This window comes from Rhamphochromis longiceps, linkage group LG9 (assembly GCF_057381845.1).
Source record: "Rhamphochromis longiceps isolate RC_006_pf linkage group LG9, R_longiceps_female_GT1.1, whole genome shotgun sequence".
NCBI classification, from domain to species: domain Eukaryota; kingdom Metazoa; phylum Chordata; class Actinopteri; order Cichliformes; family Cichlidae; genus Rhamphochromis; species Rhamphochromis longiceps.
The window spans coordinates 34,675,055-34,696,835 of NC_140565.1; the positions used below are offsets into that span (position 1 = coordinate 34,675,055).

At 42.1% G+C, this 21,781-nt stretch overlaps 1 protein-coding gene across 1 annotated transcript in view; it reads right to left on the bottom strand.

The window, feature by feature from the left end:
• Positions 1–21,781, bottom strand: part of LOC146662752 (sodium channel protein type 3 subunit alpha-like) — a 279,350-nt gene that overhangs the window by 212,159 nt on the left and 45,410 nt on the right. The window contains exons 2-3 of the mRNA XM_085419328.1: positions 832–996; positions 486–629 (exon numbers count right to left, since the gene is read on the bottom strand). Of these exons, the coding sequence (XP_085275454.1) occupies positions 486–629; positions 832–954 (267 nt within the window). The 5' untranslated portion in view covers positions 955–996. The remainder of the gene's footprint in view (positions 1–485; positions 630–831; positions 997–21,781) is intronic.

Sequence of the window (21,781 nt, forward strand, 5' to 3'; positions counted from 1 at the left end):
GTTTGACACCTATGTCCTAGAGTGTCTGCTCCATTGCAGACTAAAAAATAATAGAAATCCACTCACCAAAACCAAAGCACGGACTTCTGGGATGGTTTGTATCTCACATCAACCCACGATATTAATCAGATAACTTATCAAATATAACTAAAAAAAGAATTTAAAAATGGCTTCCACCTGCTTGCTTGTGGAATCGATCAGCTTTGACTAAATATTTTTGGTTACATGAAGTCTGAAGTCAGCTGATTTGTCCTATTTACATGGTCTCCACAATATTACCATGTAAACAGATTTGAGCAATCCAGGACACACACACACACACACACACACACACACACACACACACACACACACACACACACACACACACACACACACACTAGGTAACTCTCCTGTGGTCCTCAGAGAATCTTCCAGGGATCCTCTCCAACAGCGGAGAAGGTACATCCAGAAACACACACACACTTTCTCTCTGGGTGACCTACCCTCTTGTCTTTGAAATAGTATGGGTCGATGTCTTCCAGTGGAACGCCCACCAGATGAGATGGGATGTCAGCGAAGATGCGTGGCAGCTGTTTTCCTGCCTCCAGATCGGGCCGGGGCCGGGGGAGCTCCACGTCGCCCAGGTCCTGACGCACGCACAGACACACAAACCACATCTGAAATATCTCACATCTGTCTGCTTATAACGGCTCACTTCTTTATTTCCACGTTTACCCTCCAGCATCTTGTGCTTGTGTGAGCTGTGTGTGTGTGTGTGTGTGTGTGTGTGTGTGTGTGTGTGTGTGTGTGTGTGTGTGTGTGTGTGTGTGTGTGTTTGTTTTGACGCACCTCCTGGTAGTGTTTGTTGCGTCGGGACTCCTCCTGGGCGATGCGCTGCTCGATGGCCGCCAGGGAGTCCGGCGTGAAGCGCTGAAAGCTCTCTGGTCCCATTGGAAACACACAGCCAGCCATCTTCTCATCCTGATCCTGCTGCTGACTGGCCCAGTATACCAGCTGCGCACACACACACACACACACACACACACACACACACACACACACACACACACACACAGAGGACAGAGGTTAGCTATGAAAAATGACTTCCTACTTTAAACTTCCAGTTTGAACATAGTAATCTAATCTATTCCCACAACCTGCTGAATCAAACCGAACACACTTCAACACACTGTCACCAAAACCCAGCAGAGCTGCTGCTGCTGGAAACTCGTTCATCAAGTCACAGGAAAAAGAAATGCAAAGCATTGTAGCAGTTCAGTAAATCAAAATATAAATCGATCCAGTTGTGCTGTATACGATTATGTTTAAACTTAACAAAATTTAAACCAGTGCATGTTTGCAAACATCAAAAATGTAGAGATGACACACGAAGTATTTCAGATATTTCTGACACATTTCATTGTTGAGTCCTCTCCAAAGTTTACAAAAGCTTTAATGGTTTTAATAATTATAAGCAGCATGGCAGCTTCAACTTTACAGCAGGATTATTATGATGATTGTTATTTTTAGCTTTTACTGCTAATGCTGAAATTAAACCAGAATATGAAATCTGTAGATTGAAAAGTAAATCACGAGCCCAAAATCTGCTGACGTCTCACATATAGTCAGAAAAAAAACAGCTGACTGACCACCAGAACAACATCCTCGTGTTGTGTTATGAATCATAATTTTTCCCAATATTAACCCTTTAAGACCTACCATAGAACCAAGTCCGCCAGAGCTTATATTATAGTTTTACATGCTGTAGTGCCATTTATGGGAGCATTTCAAGTTGCTATACACCAATACAACAATTATAGCCCAAATTTTAATAATATGTCTGCATTAAGTGCATAGTAATTACATAAATTGCAAAAAAGTGCAATAAACTACAAAAAAATTGAAAATCGTTTTTGTTTTTTAACATATATTTCTAGTTAGAGAAATTTAAGAGGCTTATCCCTCAAAACTGTAAATACAAAAAAGTTGCACAAACTAGACACTTAAAATTTATTTTGAGTGTCTTCATAGTTTTATTTTTGAAATACACCAATTTTTATACACTGCAGGAAAAACGAAAATAAATATTATAATGCAAATTTGCAAAAAAGCAGCATATGCATCAAAATAAACTATTTCCAGCAGTGCAATATGAGTCCTCAGCATCCCAGAAACGACACAGAAAGTCATAAAGTCAAAGATAACTTTTAAAAACACCAGTATAGGCTCATGAGGCCCTGATGGTAAAAAACTACATTTTCGCAAAATGACGTCACTTCCGGTTTCGGGCAGGACATGGCGGACATGCGATAGTTCGCGCTGACGTCTATTCCAACGTAGGAAGTGTTATGAACAGCTGATCGGATCAGCAAAGCGTGTTTCTGGAATATTATGTTTTTGTTGCTGCAAGTGCTTTTTATGCAGTTTTTTCAAAGCTATATGTGGAAGGAAACCGTGACCGAGGACAAGCTGATGGCATCAGATGTAAGTACAACTCCTCCGGTTTCATATGCAAAAAAAATTATTGCGCTAGCTCACGTGGTTGCAGAGCTACCGGGATTTAAAAATAGTTACACAAAACGGAGCGTGCCCGCTCTGACCGGCTTTAAAGGGTTAACGACTATGAATCTCAGAGCAGCTGTTTGTAAAGAAGTCACTGAGCATGCTCAACATCCAGCTTACTGTGTTTGCCACTGTGGGATTAATCACTTTAGTTTTGACATAATTTTATTTTCACATCTGTCCATTTCAGCTTCACTTTAAAAAAAATCATTGGTGACATTTGCAAAGCATAAACTTGCCGAGCACATTACAATTAAGGACTATAACGCTGTAACTTCCATATTTTATGGTAATAGAGCTGCGAAATGCGTCAGTGCTGATGCAGAGGCTTTAGTAAAGAAGTCAAATAAAAGCGGCCTCCCTCTTTAGGTCAAAACTGATGATAGAAAACACTTGTTGAGTATATTTTGAATCCTCGAGTCATGAGCTGACGAGCGTTTGATTTGAGTGCCAGGAGTGTCTATGGGCATCGGGACAGAGCTGTGATTGAACGGCCTCGTCGCTCGCAGGATGATTACGTCCTCTGAGACGGCGTTCTGCCACTCAGGACAACCCCAGCTTCACCTCGCTCATCATTCAGCGGCCGCTCGGGCCCTTTGAAAGGGCAGCAATCAGCCTGAAAAACTCTCCACGATCGACTCCAACCTGATGAAGCTCAATCACACCTGCCCCCCCTCCCACTCTGCCTGACACCTCTGCGATGTCAACAGCTGCACAAGGTGTTTTACAAATAACCAGATGACACTACTGCATGGAACACCGAGTCAACAGGAGCACAATTTTCGATTTTGATCCGTTTTACATATTTAGTCCAGGTAAGACAATCACACTGCTCATTTTTCCTTTTCTACATGATGGTGGCCTGTTTCCATGAAGATACAATCCCAGTTTGGGATGGAAGAACCGGACTGGTCTGCACAGAGCGCCAACCTCAGCTCTATCAAACACACCAACTGATGGCTGAACAAAGGCACCAGACCTCATTAACAGGCTGCATGGAGGCGAATCCTCGATGAAGAGGAAAGCAAGCCAGAGTCCAATCCCCTCTCCATCAATCAATAAATCAATCAAATACTTTATTGATCCCTGATGGAGCCATTCACGGCAAGCAAGGACAGCATCACATTAAACAATTAACTCACAGACAGCACACAGACGAAGCTAATTTACACTTTAGATTGAGAAGCAGCAGCGCTCTTAGGGACGTTATTTCATTCCTTCATCACTGCAGAGAAGAAGCCACGCATGTTTTACAGTAATATGTAAAATAATTAAAGCTAAATATCATTACGCAGTCAACAAAGGAGGAAGCATTACATAAATATAGATAAGTATCCTCCTTTCTGATCCAGAGGAGTCTGCAGGTCTGCCAACCTCTACTTGTTATTGGTCACAGGGGGAAAGGACCCAAACAAAGGACACAGGATGCCAGAGCCAGGTTTTAATCTCTATTACAATCCTGCCTGTTAATGATTAATGAAAACAAGATAATCAGGACTGCTCCATGTAGCTACCACACAGGTCTTATTGCACACATCTGCACCCACACACACAGCTGCCCTTTCCAAGGGACGCGCCACAAGTCTCGGCCTATCTCCCAGACAAACTCCAGCATTTATGATTTTTGCCATAACTGAGCTCCCCTATGGGAGGAAAACATATTAAAACAGAGAAAAGAAACATCAGATTTAGACTGAAGAAAGTCAGTGAGGCAAAAAAAAGGGGGAAAGAGGGAAAAAACAAAGAAGACAAAGTCCTTGAAATAGACATAACGTAGGACTGAATGATGAAAAATGTGTAACAGGAATATATAACATGAAAACTCTCTTTGGCTCTTTTGAGCTTTTAAAAGAGTCTGTTCAGGCAATAGCATCCATGTGATTGGTGAAACGAAATCTTTGGGTTTCTCTTTTCGCCCTTCATCCACCTCACCAACTTATTTGAAGTGTACATTTGTATTTGCTCCTCCTTTTTTTTCCAGCCATACACCCATTAAAAGTATGTTTAATAAAACAGATCAAATCCATCTTGTTTATAGTTTAGTTGTAAGCTGAAACAAGTGCAGTGAAGTCTGCACGAGTCCACCAGGCCTGCCCAGGGGCTAATGTGCAGGTTGGAGAGGACTGTTTCCTGCAAGAAGGTCACTGTGGTGCAGTTAATATTGAAAGGAAGCTAAAGACAAGAAAACACACTCAGAAAGCATGCTATTTGTGTGGTGTTTTGTTTCCATGTATAGAGTCCGATAATTATGGGAAGTTGAGATAATGAAGTGCAGACCAACAATGGTCTCATTAAACTCAGAAACGGGGCAATCGAGTATAGGGTTACACTGAAGGAGAGAAAGAGAGAGACTGACTATAGGATTACACTGAGAGTTTCAAGAGAGCAAGACTGACAAAGTGTGAGTGTGTAACAGGTCTGTGTGTGTGTGTGTGTGTGTGTGTGTGTGTCCAGACCATCTGCCTTGGATCCTAATTGAATGATTAGACAGCCCTCGTTTTTCAACCCTTCATGCATTTATTCTTCACAGCTCCCAAATCTGATTTCTGAAGAGAGAGAGAGAGAGTGTGTGTGTGTGTGTGTGTGTGTGTGTGTGTGTGTGTGTGTGTGTGTGTGTGTGTGTGTGTGTGTGTGTGTGTGCATTCACGTGTGTGTGTCCACATCAAAGGAAGATCTAGCTCTGTTTTCCATTCTTATCAAAAGCTGTCATCCACTCAGTCTCTCTCTCACACACGTGCCCCAACTACAGTAGTTCCCGATGAGCTGCTTGGTCCTGGTTTCCATTTGACTCCATCACTTGGTCACGTACACGTTTATTGGCATCATGAGATTTGTTGGCCCTCCCAGCTGAAACAATAAAATTCCCCAAGTTGAGTTAGGAAAGATCAGCGACACTGAAAGATGACAAAAAGGCTGGAAAAGCAAATAAATCTTAAGTTTTTCTTCTCAAACAGGTCTCACAAGAAAACCAGAAATCATCAAGAAAAAGGTCCCAAAGTTGTCTCATGTTCATGGAGGCAATTGAATCCTTTTTATTCGTCACAGTCAGCAGGAATTTGTAAGAAATCTGTTTGTATAAGAAGTAACTTTTGTGTCTGCAGGAGCCTTGTTGTACAGACAAAGCAGGGACACGCTACAATGGAAACCCAAACCAGCTTTTTCTAAACCTAACACTCATATTCATTGTCCTTGAATATTTACAGGAAAACAGTGATGCATTTCAAAGTTAGAGGAATACTGTTGACCAGACCACAGGAATTGGCAGCCAGTAACTCCATGAAGAACCTTAACCCACACAAGCCACAACCTTAACCCTTTAAGACCTACCATAGAACCAAGGCCGCCAGAGCTTTAGGGAGCATTTCAAGTTGCTATACATTAATACAACTGTTACAGCCCACATTTTAATAATATGCATGCATTAAGTCCATAATAACGACATAAATTGCAAAAAAGTGCAATAAACTACAAAAAACATTGAAAATCGTTTTTGTTTTGTTTTTTACATATATTTCTACTTGGAAAATTTTAAGAGGTTTATCCCTCAAAACTTTAAATTTAACTTTAACTTTAAAAAGTTGCAAAAAATAGTTTACAACAAGAGGAAATTTATTTTGAGTGTTTTCATAGTTTTATTTTTGAGATACACCAATTTTTATATACTGCAGGAAAAGAAAAACAGTCTTATGATGCAAATTTGCAAAGAAAACAGCATGTGCATCAAAATAAACTATTTTAACTAAGCATCCCAGAAACTATTCAGAAAAGCATAAAGTCAAACATGACTTATAAAAACACCAGTATAGGCTTCTAAGGCCTACAAGTAAAAAACGACATTTCCGCAAAATGACGTCACTTCCGGTTTCGGGCAGGTAATGGCGGACATGTGATCGTTCGCGCTGACGTCTATTCCAACGTAGGAAGTGTTATGAACAGCTGATCGGATCGGCAAAGTATGTTTCTGGAATATTATGTTTTTGTTCCTGCAAGCGCTTTTTATGCAGCTTTTGCAAAGCCATGCGTGGAAGGAAACCGTGACCGAGGACAAGCTGATGGCATTAGATGTAAGTACAACTCCTCAGGTTTAATAGGCAAAAAAAATTATTGCACTAGCATATGTGGTTCCGGTTCTACAGGGATTTAAAAATAGTTACGCAAAACGGAGCGTGTCTGCTCCGATCGGCTTTAAAAGGTTAAATACATACATACAAACAGCTTGAGTGTCCACCATCCATAAACCCTCAGCTAAAGCAATGTGGGGCAAGCAAATCAGTGTCTTTGTTTACAGGGCTTAACCTTCAAGCCTACCCTAACCTAAGCGAGATAAGATGGAGCTCTGCAGTAATACAAGTCTACCAGACCAACGTGGCGAAGAGCAAGTCGATCTCAGTTCTGGTCATTAGCTCACAGTAGTGACCAAAAAACGAGAATGTGATTCGGCTGTAGTGGAGCTAATTTATGCCAAAAAGGCCCTGATGATTGTGTCCACACATCTAATAAGGATATATCCTGGCAACTTTCTCTTGGAGGAAGGAAGTCCTGTTGTAGACCAAGAGTTTCATGGAGGGATCAGCTGACTGCTTGGTGTATCATGTTGCAATCAGGATGAATTATAAAACACATCTTGGGAAGAAAAGATTTGAATGGTATAATTAACTTGCTACCTCTACAGCCTAATTCCAGATCAGCCATAAAAGATGGATGGATTTCACTTTAGCTCCTCTCTCTTTGACCAGCAGGCTGTGGGGGCTTATTTGCCTGAGATAACAGTATGGCAGATACCCTCTTTCTATGCCATCAGCTCCATTAGAAGAAATAGCTGCTCTAAACTGAGCAGTTAGAGAAGGATGACCGCTGAGTTCTTGGTTCACTATACATTGACCTCAATATTTAAAATTCTGGCCATGTTTGATATGAGCATCCACTACTGGAACAGAAAATACATACACATTAAATAAGGTAAATGCTGCCAGGGCCAGATTAAATGTCTACAGTCTGAATCGTGTCTGAAAAAACACGATGCATGCCTACAATCTCACTGCATTCAGCCTGTAATCTTATCTCGGACACCTCACTGTCAGCTCCTAATTTTAACCACGTTGTGAATGAAAGCTGTCAGACGCATGTGTTTTATGAATGATTCATAACTCTAAATTACATCAAAGAGGCCTAAAATGTTCCGCTCCCTGAGTCACACAGCTTTCTGAGGACCTTTTAAGACCACAAGATTGTTTCCAGCAACCTTCTGACAAACTCCTACATTTATTGTACCTAATTTATAATCAGAGGAACATTCAGCTCTGAAATTACCAGCCAGGAGAACCATTACAACACAGTGACTGGTCACACTTGACTTTTAGTACATTTTAGTAATGGTGCCTAAGAAGCAAAGACCAAATACCGCTTCCGTCTGACATTTAAATGCATTATAATGTTCTTTACTCTTTGATTTCTATTTTGTCGTCTCATCTATTTCAGCACCCTGTTACACCTTTTTTTACCATTGTCTTTTCATTAACAACTTCCTGTTTGACTTCTTCATAGTCGTGGACCTGCCTATACCCTTTCCCTTCTGTCTGTTTTCCTTTACTACCTCCTCCCATGTCCTTTCACGTTCTGGAAAAAGATGCAGGGTGCACGGGCATGAGACACAGATGAGCCAACACAGTAAAAGTCCTACAAGCTGATCTTCTGATCTTTCAAGGCTTCTGGCCATTTTTCAAGGCACTTCTCTCAAAGAATGCTCTAATTGGCATCACCTGAAAATATTTCTTCAGAGTCAGACAGAGTCATATATTTAATGTTACCCTTCTTTCAGACACTAATCAGCCTCCATACTGCTTCCAGCAGCTTCAGGCTAAACCACAATGAACTGCTACAAACTTCAAATGGCTGAACAGATGATTACAGATCCGTTGCTCTGCAGAGCTTCAACTGTGTTTCGTGCTTTTAATTATGTTCCCTGCACATTGTGTTTTTGCATTGTTGTTTACTACTAATTCTTTTGCAGCTCCTCACTACAGCAAGACCTTAAGGTTTCAGGAAATGCTGAACCAACTAATGCTTAATGCCGATACTGCATGCTGCAATCCCCTTAATAAGTGATGACGTGTCGGCCGTGTGTTGGATGAGGCTCTCATCCTGTTAGCACGCTGCAGTGTGGACCTTAACCTTAAGGTCAGGACTTTTTCGTAGCAAGAAATCGTGCACCAACGTGTTAAGGACTAATCTCGTCCTATGGTTGGATAATCTCTGACGTTATTTTGGCTTCAATTTGGTTGATTTTCAGTATTTTACATCATGGAACCTGATAGCACATTATATGTCAACCAGTCTGACTTTACCACTGCCTATGCTGACTATACTGCTGTTTGGAGGGTTGGTAAAGTCTTTCAGTCTCCTGAGTGTTTTTTTAGGAATCATCAGTCAGAATTTGGAACATCATCTTTAGATTGAGACTAGCTATCTGACCACCTTCGTAAATACTCTTTTTCATGGATGCCTTGATGTTAAACTTTATTGCAATCATGATTTGTTTTTTTTAACTGTCAGTGGTGCCACAGAGTTTTGTTGCTTTTGGAAAAGAAAGGAGCATTTGGATCTAGAAATGTTATCCACTTAAGAGGTGAATAACGCAACAAAGATCGCTTTTCTTATGCTAATAATAATTAACATATTTCCTACTGGGGACAGCTGGGCTGTGTTGGTGGGTTTCCTCCAACAATTAAAAGTCATCCTCCTCTGCAAAGTCAGTAAGTCTAGAAAATTGCTAAATATATGTGCACATAGAACATGAAAATAACAAAAATGCTTCCCTTTAAAGTCAGTTTTTGTATCCTTATTTTAAGTTTCAGTATTATCACCAGACATTTAAACCTCTGTGAGCCAAAAACCACAAAGTAACTTGGAGAGTACAACCACAGCAACAAGCTGTTTCACCTCTGAAGCTAGACTGAGGACTGCCCATTAGCATTCGGCTGCCTTGCTCAAGAACAATCTGAGGCTTTAATTCTGCACAACATGAAACAACAGCAGAGGTTTTTTTACTACAGACACCAAAAGTGAAGATGTTATGAAACAGGAAGACGGGGGAGACTGGATGAATTTCTGGGTCACCACGCCAACACAGACAACCAAACAAGTGTCGCCCTCAGGAAGGACACACACACACACACACACGCATGCAAATATGCACGAGGAAAGTCACATTCAAGCACAAACATGCAAACAAGCTTCACAACTTTTACATTAGGGCTGAAACATTGGTTAATAAACCTGCAGCTACAAAAAACACCTCCAGTTTATTTCCTACATATTCATCAATCAGACCATTATAAATAATTATAAATGCAAAGCAGAGGCTTTATGAACAATCTTAAATTGGAAAGTCGCTTTATTTGAGTAGATCCTTTTCTGAAACCATCACAGACACCATTAACTACATTTACTGCTAGTAAATTCAGATCAGATAGGTTGCTGTTAGTCAACTTTGATGTCCTTAAACTCACTGTATCTCCTTTTTGTTTCAAAAATAATATTTCAGATAAATAATCCAAACCCTAGCAGCTGCCTGATCACGTCTTGTTACCTCAGAGTCTGTGGTGAAGACCTGGGGATGAGCATGATGGCACATTCTCAGGGTAAATCACCAAAGCTGAAACAGTGGGTGAAAATAGTGACTGAAACGATGTCAGTGGTGCTCTAAAATTATTCAAAATAAACAATGAAACTATTACTACACACAGCAAATAATCAATGAAGAAGAAACCGAATGAAGAAACTCAAAAAGTGAGCTTCAGATGATCCAACACCATTAAATTTAAAGTCCTTCCTGCTGAATGAGCAGGAGCATCAGGTCATGTGCCATCTTCCATCTCACCAACCAACCAGCTTATTCAAGTGGTTCAGCTGGTTTGAGTTTTTTCCTGTTAAAAGGGAGTTCTTCCTCCACACTGTCGCCAAGTTCATACTGCAGAGAATCATTTGATTTTAAGGGTTCTCTTTAATATTGGAGAGGCTTCACTTTACAACATGAAGCTATTTGAGGCTCCTTGAGGTGGAACTGAAATGAACACACTTATTGAAACAGCAGCCATAGTGTCACGACCCTGGGTCTCATGACCAAGTGTTTTGAGTTTTAGTTTATTTTGATGTTTATAGTATATGGTTAAGCTCATTAGTTTTTCTAGTTCATTTGTTATTCGATTCCCCTTGTGTCTTCCAACCCCTGTTAAGCCCTTCATGTGTTTCATGTCTGTGTCTTACGTTGTCAAGTTCAGGTTGTCATGTCTGCGTCTCATTATGTTTCCTGTTTTATTTTGAAGGGGTCCTGTGTTCCTATGTTTAATGTTTTTAGTTTTACTCCACCTCTCGTGACGTCGTTATGTTCATGTGTTCAGCTGTTTCCCCGTGTGTTCCCACTTCCCTCATTAGTCTCCTGTGTGTATTTAGTCCGTGTGTTTTCAGTCGTTCCTGACAAGGAAAAACTGCTGCTGCTACAGAAAACTGTAAAGCTTAAAAATGACACATGCATGAAGAAAATGACATCTGTCCAGCTGTGGCCTGTTCACTGACGGACATCAGACCAGTAAATAAAGTGGAGAACCCTTAGAGTTAAGTTAGCACTGTAGTGTATGTGGATGTGGAGGGCCCGGGGTTAAAGGGACGGCCTTTAACAACACAGTCATAGCTCCACTGTTACTGTGGAACAAAGCAATAATAATGAACAATGATTAAAAATGTTGTGTACTGATGATGATGACATTCTTTATTTCATTCAAGAATATTTAAGTCGACTTGCTTGATTTTATTTCAGTAATGGTCACTAGTCTCATCTCCAAAGTGAGTTTCTAAGGTTATTTTTACACACTACTGCAGGACACCGTTTTGGTTTTTTATCTACAGTTTACAGACGTCCCCTAAACACGTCACACACACAGTTTTAGCAGCGAATGTGAGCTCTTTAAACCGTGGCCCTGCAGACGGCAGCTTTCCCGAGAAGCACTCATCCAAACAGCACGGCTGAAGTCGTTTGTGACAGGAAACCAAAGACAATGAATAAATAAAGCAAAGTAAAACATGTTGACCTGTCGTGTTAAGAAGCAGTTTTCAAATTTCTTTCGTAAGTTTGAGCACCGCATCCAGCTCCAACACTCAAGCACAGGACAAGAAACCAACAAGATCAAAGAAAATGTTCTGCATGGTGAAGCTAGTTTTTTCATAAAAAGGTGAGGGACACATTCGGTCACGCCTGCTGCATGAAGACACACACCTGTGCTGTTCTATGACATCACACAAGTCTGTTAAAGACACAGTGACGTGCAGAGTCGGCTGAAAACAACAGAATGCTCCTTTAGTGAGTTTCTCCTCCTTATTTCCATTTTTCAGGCATTCATCAGCCGTGTGTGTGTGTGTGTGTGTGTGTGTGTGTGTGTGTGTGTGTGTGTGTGTGTGTGTGTGTGTGTGTGTATTCACTGGGCTTAGGTGAATGCATATTCTGTCCTCCTTTATTTCCATACCATTTCAGCTATTCATCAGATACAGTAGCTGCCTCTGTGCGCCCCCTGCTGTGTGTGTGTGTGTGTGTGTGTGTGTGTGTGTGTGTGTGTGTGTGTGTGTGTGTGTGTGTGTGTGTGTGTGTGTGTGTGTGTGTGTGTGTGTAGAAAGGCCGCACGCTTGGTTTGCTCTTTTCTCCTTCGAGCGTTTCTTCCAACCTCTGGCAAGCTACAAACTCTGTATCTGTGCAGCGTCTCCACATCCTGTCTGAAGCCTGTTTGTGGAATAAGGTCAAACTAAAACACCAAAACAAAAAGATGTCTGTTCTTTACAGAAACGTAAATTAAATACTCAGACTGAGATGTTATTGTGGCCAGAGACGTGCTCATTTCGAGGGGTGCGCTCCTGCTGCCGGAGTACGGAGGCTCGTTAGTGACAAAACTACACAGACTCCCGCGCTGTGAACAAACAGTGGATGGAGATTATGAAGCATTCATGGACAGATTATTTAGGAGGGTGAAGGCTGAGTTTAGACTGCAAGTGTGCGTCTGGATTCGGGCTCACCGTCGTGTCGGTGCTGCTTATTCTCAGCTTTGTCAGTTTATAAACATTGCATGCAAACTCCAACTGGGAGCAGCCGAGCAAACTCCGCAGGAATTCACCTGGAAGTGAAGCTTCATCTTCTGCTAACTAACATGAAGCTACTCCAGTGCAGAGCGGCTTCACCTTGTCTGGACGCTCCGTTGCTTGTACAGAAACGGGCTAACCTCCCTCCTGGGAAGTACTAAAGTCTGTAAGTGTTTCTTAAGTGTTTTCAAACCGGAGCTGTCAGGATATCAGTTTGTACAACATCACTGTTAATGTTAGTTCAAAGAATAATTTATTATGATGTTGTCACCACATTCCAGGATTTATGGAGAAAAAAGACAAAATGATCCCGGCCTCCTGGATGTCACATCAGACAACAACACTCTCCAACCTTTCCAGAGTTTGGCAGAGGTCCTGGTCCCAGCTGATGTTCTGTTCCAAACACTTAACGGGTTTCCTCTCGCAGGGAAGCATGTCTTGCTTGATCTTCAGTGAGATGGATAGCGAGGACCAGATCGTTCTCATCCTCCAGAACATTGTTGGTGTCTTTTGTTGTAGCCCTCCACACTGTTTCTCCTTTTCTTTCCAGCCCATACCTCCACCTCCTCCACCTGCTCCCTACTCCCACTTCAGATCACAGTGTCGTCTGCAAACGAGTCCATAAAAGTCCATATAGACTCCTGCCTGACCTCATCTGTCAGCCTGTCCATCACCACTGCAGACAAGAAGAGGCTCAGAGCAGATCCCTGATGTAATCCCGCCTCCACTTTGAATCCATTTGTCCCTCCAACCGCACACCTCACCATGTCCTGCACCACCCTCACATACTTCTCTCTCACTACTGAATTCCTCATTCAGTAATAAACTGCAGGGATGACTTACTGTCATTTTTAACAAGAAGCTGAATGTATGCCAAAATATTTTAGTATTTTTAGAAGAAGAACATAAAAAGATCAAGTCATTTGTGCTTCTACATTTAATGGTATAAATGCCTTCATCAGTTTACACCATTAATCACGTTTCTGTGATGTTTGATTGGCAGAAATCCTGCTTTAAACACACCTAAACAGCCACAGTGCTAATGTTGTGTTTCTAATTCATAAAAAAGGGACAAAGTTAAAGTAACTCAGAACAAATGGACACTGGCTGAATTTGTATCACTTCAGGATGCTTCTCCGGATCTTCCCTTGCAGGTTAACTACAATTTTGACTCTGTTTTTGTATTTTTGTCTTAACACACCCTCCATACAGCACAGACGAGGCTGAAGGAGAGCAGCTCAGAGCACGTGTGGCAGCACTCAGGACCAATCCCATCAGCTCTGTTGGCTCGGCTCTGAAAGCAGAGCGTCCTGTCACAGCTCGGTGATGGAGAGCGAAAACTCCCACAGAAAAACCTCTACTGAGAGGACGCCGCCGTCCAGGAGCAGCAGCAGTGAATATGCAGCACCTTCAATTCAATTAGCCTGAGAGGAGGAAACGCATTTTGTCACCGTGCCGCTGCTGCGATCGCAGCGGAGCTGCTGCCCGGCACAGGGAATGATTCACTGACGTTGGGCAGAACGCCAAGCCAAGCTGGCAGAGGACCACTGGGACCGTTTGGGGTGGGTGGTAAAGATGAGGGGGGTGACCCTGACATGCGGCCGCTTCCGTGTGTCATGTCAGAGCTGCGTGTTGGATGACAGTCCCTCACACCTCTACACACACTTAAAATCCACCTTCCAGTGTTTGCGCTTCAGACGCACGCACCTCGGCTCGGTGGTGTCGCCATCATAACATAAACTGTGCTTTTGATTATGCGCCCTTTCGTATTTTCATATTTCAGGCCATTTGTGGAACCCTGTCTCCTGAAAATTACATTCATGCAGGACCTTTTTTAATGAATTAAGTGCTACATTTATGTATCACATATCACACTGCTGGCCATTGTGATGTTGGCTTGTGTCCTAGGGATTCAGTTGCTACGTGCTTTGGCTAATAAAGTACAATGTGGAGCCTCTGCAGACTTTTCTGTATTAAAGAAGGAAGGAAAAAAATCTCAAAGTGCTGCTAGCTCCTGGAAGCAACAGACAGGAGGAGCTAAACAATGGATGTAGAAATAGTTTCTGCTGGTCAAACAGTAAAAACTGATGTAAACAATATTATGTGCTTAAAGAAAAATCCTCATTTCTCAGATTGTCTCACATTCAACTAAAAATAAAACAGTCAAAACTTTTGTTTCTCTAAACAACGATGATCCAGCAACGCAGGTAAAGAGGCTGTTTGGAAAACATTGAATCCGAGCTAAACTGTGAGTCCGGTCTGCAAAGAACACAACAAATGTGCTCAGTCTTTCCACAGCGACCTGTGAATGCAACACCGTCGGCCTGCAAATGGATTATTATATAAACTCCACTTCCTCCAGTTTCTGATCCGGAGAGCTGTGATCTTGTCTTTTTAAAAAACGGGGCTCTGCTCTCTCTTCTATTCTCTTCTATCAGACAGTTTGGCCCTAAATTGGCTTCCTGCGTCCCGCCCGTCAGAGGGAGTTGGATCAGTCTGCTGCTGAAGGTGCTTTTCTGTTTCTCGGTGGGGTTGACTGATTGTCCCTGACTGCCAGTAGTTGGTTCATTGTGCTTTGTTGTTGCTTGGGCTGCAGACAGTCCTGGCCCTCGCCTCCACACTGAGCCAACCTGACTCATTAGTTTAGCAAGTCCTCCGGCCTCGCCGGCTCGGACGCCGATGACTTCATTATAGAAGCTGTGCGCTGGCCGGCGCAGAGCTCTCGACGTGTTAGCATCAAGTCCGTCCTGCTGTTTGTTACCTGTCGCTCTTCACGGTCGTCTGCAGTGTTCACACAGGGTGCTTAATCCTTTCAGAATCAAAGAAGGCTGGCCTAAACTGTTTCAAACCCCTGACTCAAACATTACTTACAAAATGTGCACCAGAACCATTTTCATCCTTCCTTGTCTCCTCCATCACTGCTGCCTCTGCCACGATTTCTTAACTGCTTATTTGCCCTCCCTTCTTACCTTCATTCCTTTTTCCTCATCTTACTGCCTCCTTTTTTCTTATTCTTTCATTCTTTCTTATTCTTCTTTCATCCTCCCTCTATCTTTCCATCATCCTGTCTCCTACCTTCCTTTTTCCCTTTTTATCCTTCCTCCTTCATCTGTCCTTGTTTTTCTCTTTTTGTATCCTCTTCCATTCCTTAAATATTTTCATCTATCAACCTTAAACTGTCATTCTTCCCCTTTTTCTTCCTTCCATCCATACTTTATCTATCCCTAACCTTCTATCGTTACTTCCCTTCTTTCCTCTCCTACCCTCCCTTGTGTTTTCTAATTTGTTTCTTCCTTTTATCCATTCATTATTTAGCTTTCCCTGTTTTTCTCTTTCCCTTTCTTATTCTTCTTTCCTTTGTTGGCTCATTGTCTCTCTTCTTATTTATTCCTCCCTGCATTTATACTCCATCCATTCATCTTTCTCCCTTTCTTTTCTAATTACTTCTGTCATTCCTGTTTCTTTCCTTAACACTGCTTTACCTCCTTTCTTGCTTCCTTCTAATACTAGCGCATATATAACTCCACTACTGTGGAGTCCGCAGCTGGAGATGGCGGTCGATGCTCCGCACATTGCTCCAACCGATAGTGCGGCCCTCAGTGCTATGATGGGGTGGGAGTCGGAGTTATATTTACCACGGTATGAGAGACTCCTTGGAAAAGCAGCTGAAAGATATTAAGGACTGCTATGACAGGAAACATGTAGTACTGGCTTGATAGCAGGAAATGAACTTTCAAAATAAGAGCCAGAGGATCACAAATGAGGTGCTGTTCTGTCAGAGAGATAAAAAGGGAAATGCTTTGGTGAATCACCAAATGTACTCTGGCAGCTGTTAATAAATCCAGCCTGGCCCACCCATGTGAAGCGTGTGTGGGAAACTCTGCACAAGACACCTCAGAGTCCCGCCTCGGCTCACGGCTGCTCCTGCCGTGCGATATTACAGGAGGCTGTAATGGGCGATCAGTGGTTTTGGTGACATTAGGCACACAGGCTGCGTGTACTTGAATCAAGGTGTGTTTGTGCAGACCAATCACATCATATCATAATTTCTATATTAGTTCCCGCCACTGTCTCAGTTAAGTGTCTCCTCTGAGTGTGTCCGTGGTTATTAACACACAATGACGGAGCGCTGGTATCAGTTCATGTTCTGGTCAAGGTCGTATCGAAGATAAAGCTGTTATAGGTGTCGTCAAATCCCCATCAGACGGTAAAGGACCGCACTCGACCCTCCGAACTAAAAAGCAGCCATTCAACGCCTCGCAAAGCTAAAATTCATTTACGCACACACACACACACTTTTCTCATTTCTGATTCCTTTGGCTTGTTTCCTTCCTTCAGTCCTTGTTTCCTTTATATTTCTTCACATCCTCTTGTCCTTCATTGGTTTCTTCCTCCCTTTGTGCTGTTGTTTCCTTTCGTGTTTCATTTTTCCCTCCCTGCAGCTGTAGTCCGATCTTCCTTCCTTCTTTCCATCATAACTTCCTCTGTTGTTTGTTGGTTCCCTTTTAAGTCTTCCTTTCCATCTTTTCCACATTTTCTTTATTTCGTCTGTTTTTCTGATTATCTCCTATGCTTCCTTCCTTTTCCTCTTCCTCCATTCCTTAGTTCTTGTCCTACCTTTTCTTAATTTTCTCTGTCCGTCCTATTTTTCATTCTTTGCTCCTTCACTCCTTCTACCTCATTTCCTGTTTTTCATCCCTCCCTTTTCCTGTCCTTCATTTTCTCTTTTCTCTTCTTATCTTTATCCCTTCTTTCTTTCCATCCTCCTCTCCTCCCTCCCTTCCTTACTGTTATCTCCCCTCCCTTCCTTCCTTGCTTGCTTCATTCTTCCATCTCCTCTTCATTGTCTCCTCCTTTCCTCATCCTTTCCTTTCTTTCAACCAAATCTCTCCTTCCTTGCTTGCTTCGTCTCCCCTCTTTTCTTTTTCTCTTTTTTCCCTCCCTGCTGCCTTCTCATCTGTCCTTCTTTCTCCCTTTCTTCTTTCCTTCTCCCTTCTTTTTTCTCTCCCTTACTCCCTTGCTTCCCTCCCCTACCCTTCTTTGCTTCCTTCTCTTCCAATCTTTTCATCTCCCTCCCTCCCTCCCTTATTTGCTTCCACATTTCCACTTCCCCTTGCTTCATCCTTCCCTTCCTTTCTTGTAACCCTTCATCTCCACTCTTTTCCTTCCTTCCTTCCATCTTTCACTCTCCCTCCCTCCTATTCCTCCCCCCCTTACTCCCCTTTTTCATTCGTTTTCCCTTTCCTTTCTTCCTCCCTCCACTCCTTCCTTTCATTCCCTTTTCCTTCCTCATCTCTCCTCCCTTCCTTTCTTGCCTCCTTCCTTCTTCTCACCTCTACTTCCTTCTCTTACTCTTTCCCCCTCACTTGCTTCCTTGATTACAGCCCAATCTCTCCTCCCTTCTTTGCTTAAACGTTTCCACTTTTCCTTGCTCCATCCTTCCCTTCCTTATTTGTAACCCTTCATCGCCACTCTTTTCCTTCCTTCCTTCCTTCCTTCCTTCCTTCCTCCTGTCCTTCCTCAGGCCGTTCTCACTCCCCGGGCACAGCATACCCACGTTTTGTCACGTCCCGTAGCGTTCCTGAGGTCACCTTTCGCGTTCTTATGGTACGCGCTGGGTTATGGAAGAATCCCAGTGGAATGACGGTCCCGTGGTAATACACGTTCCAGCCATGTATTCAAGCCCTAAACCTAACCTTTTCCTTCCTTCCTTCCTTCTTCCTTCCTTCACTCTCCCTCCCTCCTATCCCTCCTCCATCCTTCACTTCCTTTCTTGTAACCCTTCATCTCCCCTCTTTACCTTCCACCCCCCTTTCTGTACTTCTCTTCCTTCCTTCCTCCGCCCCTCCTTTCCTCTCTGTCTGTCTGAACCTCTGGTTGTCTTGAGCGTCATCTAACCATCTGAGTCATTAGCGTGTCTTGTTTGCATGCTCTTTATCATCACTTTTTATCGCTGTATTTTTTATCAGCTCAGCTGCAGGTTTGTTGTGTTAAACTGAAATTAAAGGAAACATGCGTCAGTGTCTCAGGCTGCAGCTGTCGAGTATCAGACTAACCCGCACTCTTCTTTCTTTCTGATGGAAGTCTGTGTTTTTAACTTGCTGCATCATCGTTCACACAGGAACACGACAACATGGAAAAACATTTTGTAAACAGCTTCAGGAGTTTGGTTTATGACTGACAGCTGTGAAAATACGAATATGAATGTGAACGGAGCAGAAGTGAATCAATAAAGAGAGAACAACAGGCTGAAATAAGAGATACAGACACAGAAATAGAAAGCTATTTGTCCTTGCATGTACTGCAGGCATGCATCACTCTGTGAGTGTGTTTGATCTTCTCTGTGTCTGTCCTCATGAACAGAGGGATGTGGTTATCACTGCAAAATTATTACACTAAATATGACTTTTTCAGCTGTTTAACAATTACAGCTGATCTTTTATTAGCATGTTTGTTGGAAACATTCATGAGTCTCCCTTTTTTCTTGTTAGAATATAAGGTGCTCGTCCTCATTTCTTTCACAAACACGTTTCTTTACCGAAGTAAGATTTTCACTCAACTACAGAAATATAAATGAAACCGACTTTTGGCAGTAAAACTAAGTAAAACACACCGGGTGCTGTTAGGTAGCACAAAGCTGCTGTTTGCAGTTTGACTTCTAAAAGAGATAAAAGTTTGTGTAACCTGTAAATCACTCGAGGTTCCAGGGTCTCACCCCAACTCCCATTCCTGAGATTGCCTCTTCACGCTGCTCCCGTTAAAACTTGAGCTCTTCTAGCAGCCGTCTCTAAACTTCCTCATGACTGATCATTTCCTCCTTACACAGATATCTCTGATAACTACAGGTAACACAAGAAACTGCACTTCATACTCACCACCCTCTCAGACCTATCAGTAAACCTCCCACAGATGTTCACAGCTGGATTTTATGAAGTTTCTAACATATTAACAGACTCATGGCCTCGATCATCATGATCATCATTATTATGTGGACTCTTACTATTAGTGCTGATTTTTATTGACATATCGTTTCTTGTTTTGCACTCCGTCAGAGGCGTCAATTTTTAGCTGTGGGGTGGCTGTAGCTCAGGCGGTAGAGCAGGTCATCTACTGATCGGAAGGTTGGTGGTTCGATTCCTGGCTTCCCTGAATGACTAAAGTGCCAAAAACTGCAGTTCCTCTAATGGAGTTCCACCAGCCTCTCATGTTAAAATGTTCAACTTTAACCCTTTAAGACCTACCAAGGCCACCAGAGCTTACTTTATATTTTTACATGCTGTAGTGCCATTTTTGTGAGCATTTCAAGTTGCTATACATCAATACAACTGTTATAGCCCATATTTTAATAGTATATCAAGTCCATAGTAACTACATAAATTGCAAAAAAGTGCAATAAACTACAAAAAAATTGAAAATCGTTTTTGTTTTTTTTACATATATTTCTACTTGGAGAAATTTAAAACTTTAAATAGAAAAAAGTTACAAAAAATAGTTTACAACAACAGGAAATTTATTTTGAGTGTCTTCATAGTTTTATTTTGGAGATACACCAATTTTTATATACTGCAGGAAAAATGAAAAACAATCCTATGATGCAAATTTGCAAAGAAAACAGCATGTGCATCAAAATAAACTATTTTAATCAGTGCAATTTGAGTTCTAAGCATCCCAGCAACTATTCAGAAAAGCATAAAGTCAAACATGACTTATAAAAACACCAGTATAGGCTTTTAAGGCCTACAAGTAAAAAACTACATTTTCCGCAAAAATGACGTCACTTCTGGTTTCGGGCAGGTCATGGTGGACATGCAACCGTTCGCGCTGACGTCTGTTTCAATGTGGGAAGTGTTACGAACAGCTGATCAGATCGGCAAAGTTTTGGAGTTTCTGGAATATTATGTTTTTGTTCCTGCAAGCGCTTTATATGTAATATTTGCAAAGCTATATGTGGAAGGAAACCGTGACTGAGGACAAGCTGATGGCATAAGATGTAAGTACAACTCCTCTGGTTTCATATGCAAAAACAAATTATTGCGTTAGCTTATGTGGTTCCGGTTCTACAGGGGTTTAAAAATAGTTACGCAAAATGGAGCGTGCCACTCCGACCGGCTTGTACCGGATGTACCGTTCTAACCAAGCTAGCTAATGTTTCCTAAAGATTTTTAATACTTCACCCCACAGCAGAGACACTTTTTGCCCTCGTGCTCAGATTCAAGAAACATTTAGAAAATCAGAGCCATCCTCAGTTGGATGAAGGTACTGGACACAACCAGAGCAGTAATTAACACACACACACACACACACACACACACACACACTCACTCACTCACTCACTCACTCACTCACTCACTCACTCACTCACTCACTCACTCACTCACTCACTCACTCACACACACACACACACACACACACACACACGTTCTCAGGGGAAATCAGAAATCAGGAGGACACAGACGGCAAGGACTCAGACACCTGTGGCTCCCTGCTATCAGCCAATCAGGCGTCTGGAAAAGATTCAGGAAACATCCAGATGATGAGGCCAAGAAGATGTGTTTGCAGAAACGTTTCACATCGAATGATGGAAGGAAACAGAAAAGAAAGACAAGACGGAGAAGAGGATTATCGATCAAATTATTGAAATAAGCTCCTATAAGAATGCTTTAAGTCTATAAGCAGATCAGGTGACAGTGATGTGTGGACAGATACATGAAGCTTAGATGAGATACTCATATACTTACTAAAATTAATGTTATTATTGTTATTGTTCTGTTCACGTTTTCTCTTTTACTCTGCTTATTTCACGTCTCTTTCTTCTTCTGCCTCCCTTTCTTACATCTGTGCTGACTTTCACTTCCTGGTCTTTTTGTTTAGTATTTTGTCTTGTGATTTATCTCCTGGCTTTTGTGTAAGTTCTGCTCCTTTATCGACTTTAAATCAGCCAGTACGAGCTCACAGTTAGTTCATTCTGTTGTCTCAGGTCTACAGAGATGGGTCCTGACTCCTGCTTCATTAAGACAGCGCAGGGTCGACATCTTCAACGTCTCATTCATCCAAACTGTGTTTGTTGTTCTAACAATTTATTCTGTCTCCAGGTAAAAACACCTGTTAGTCACCT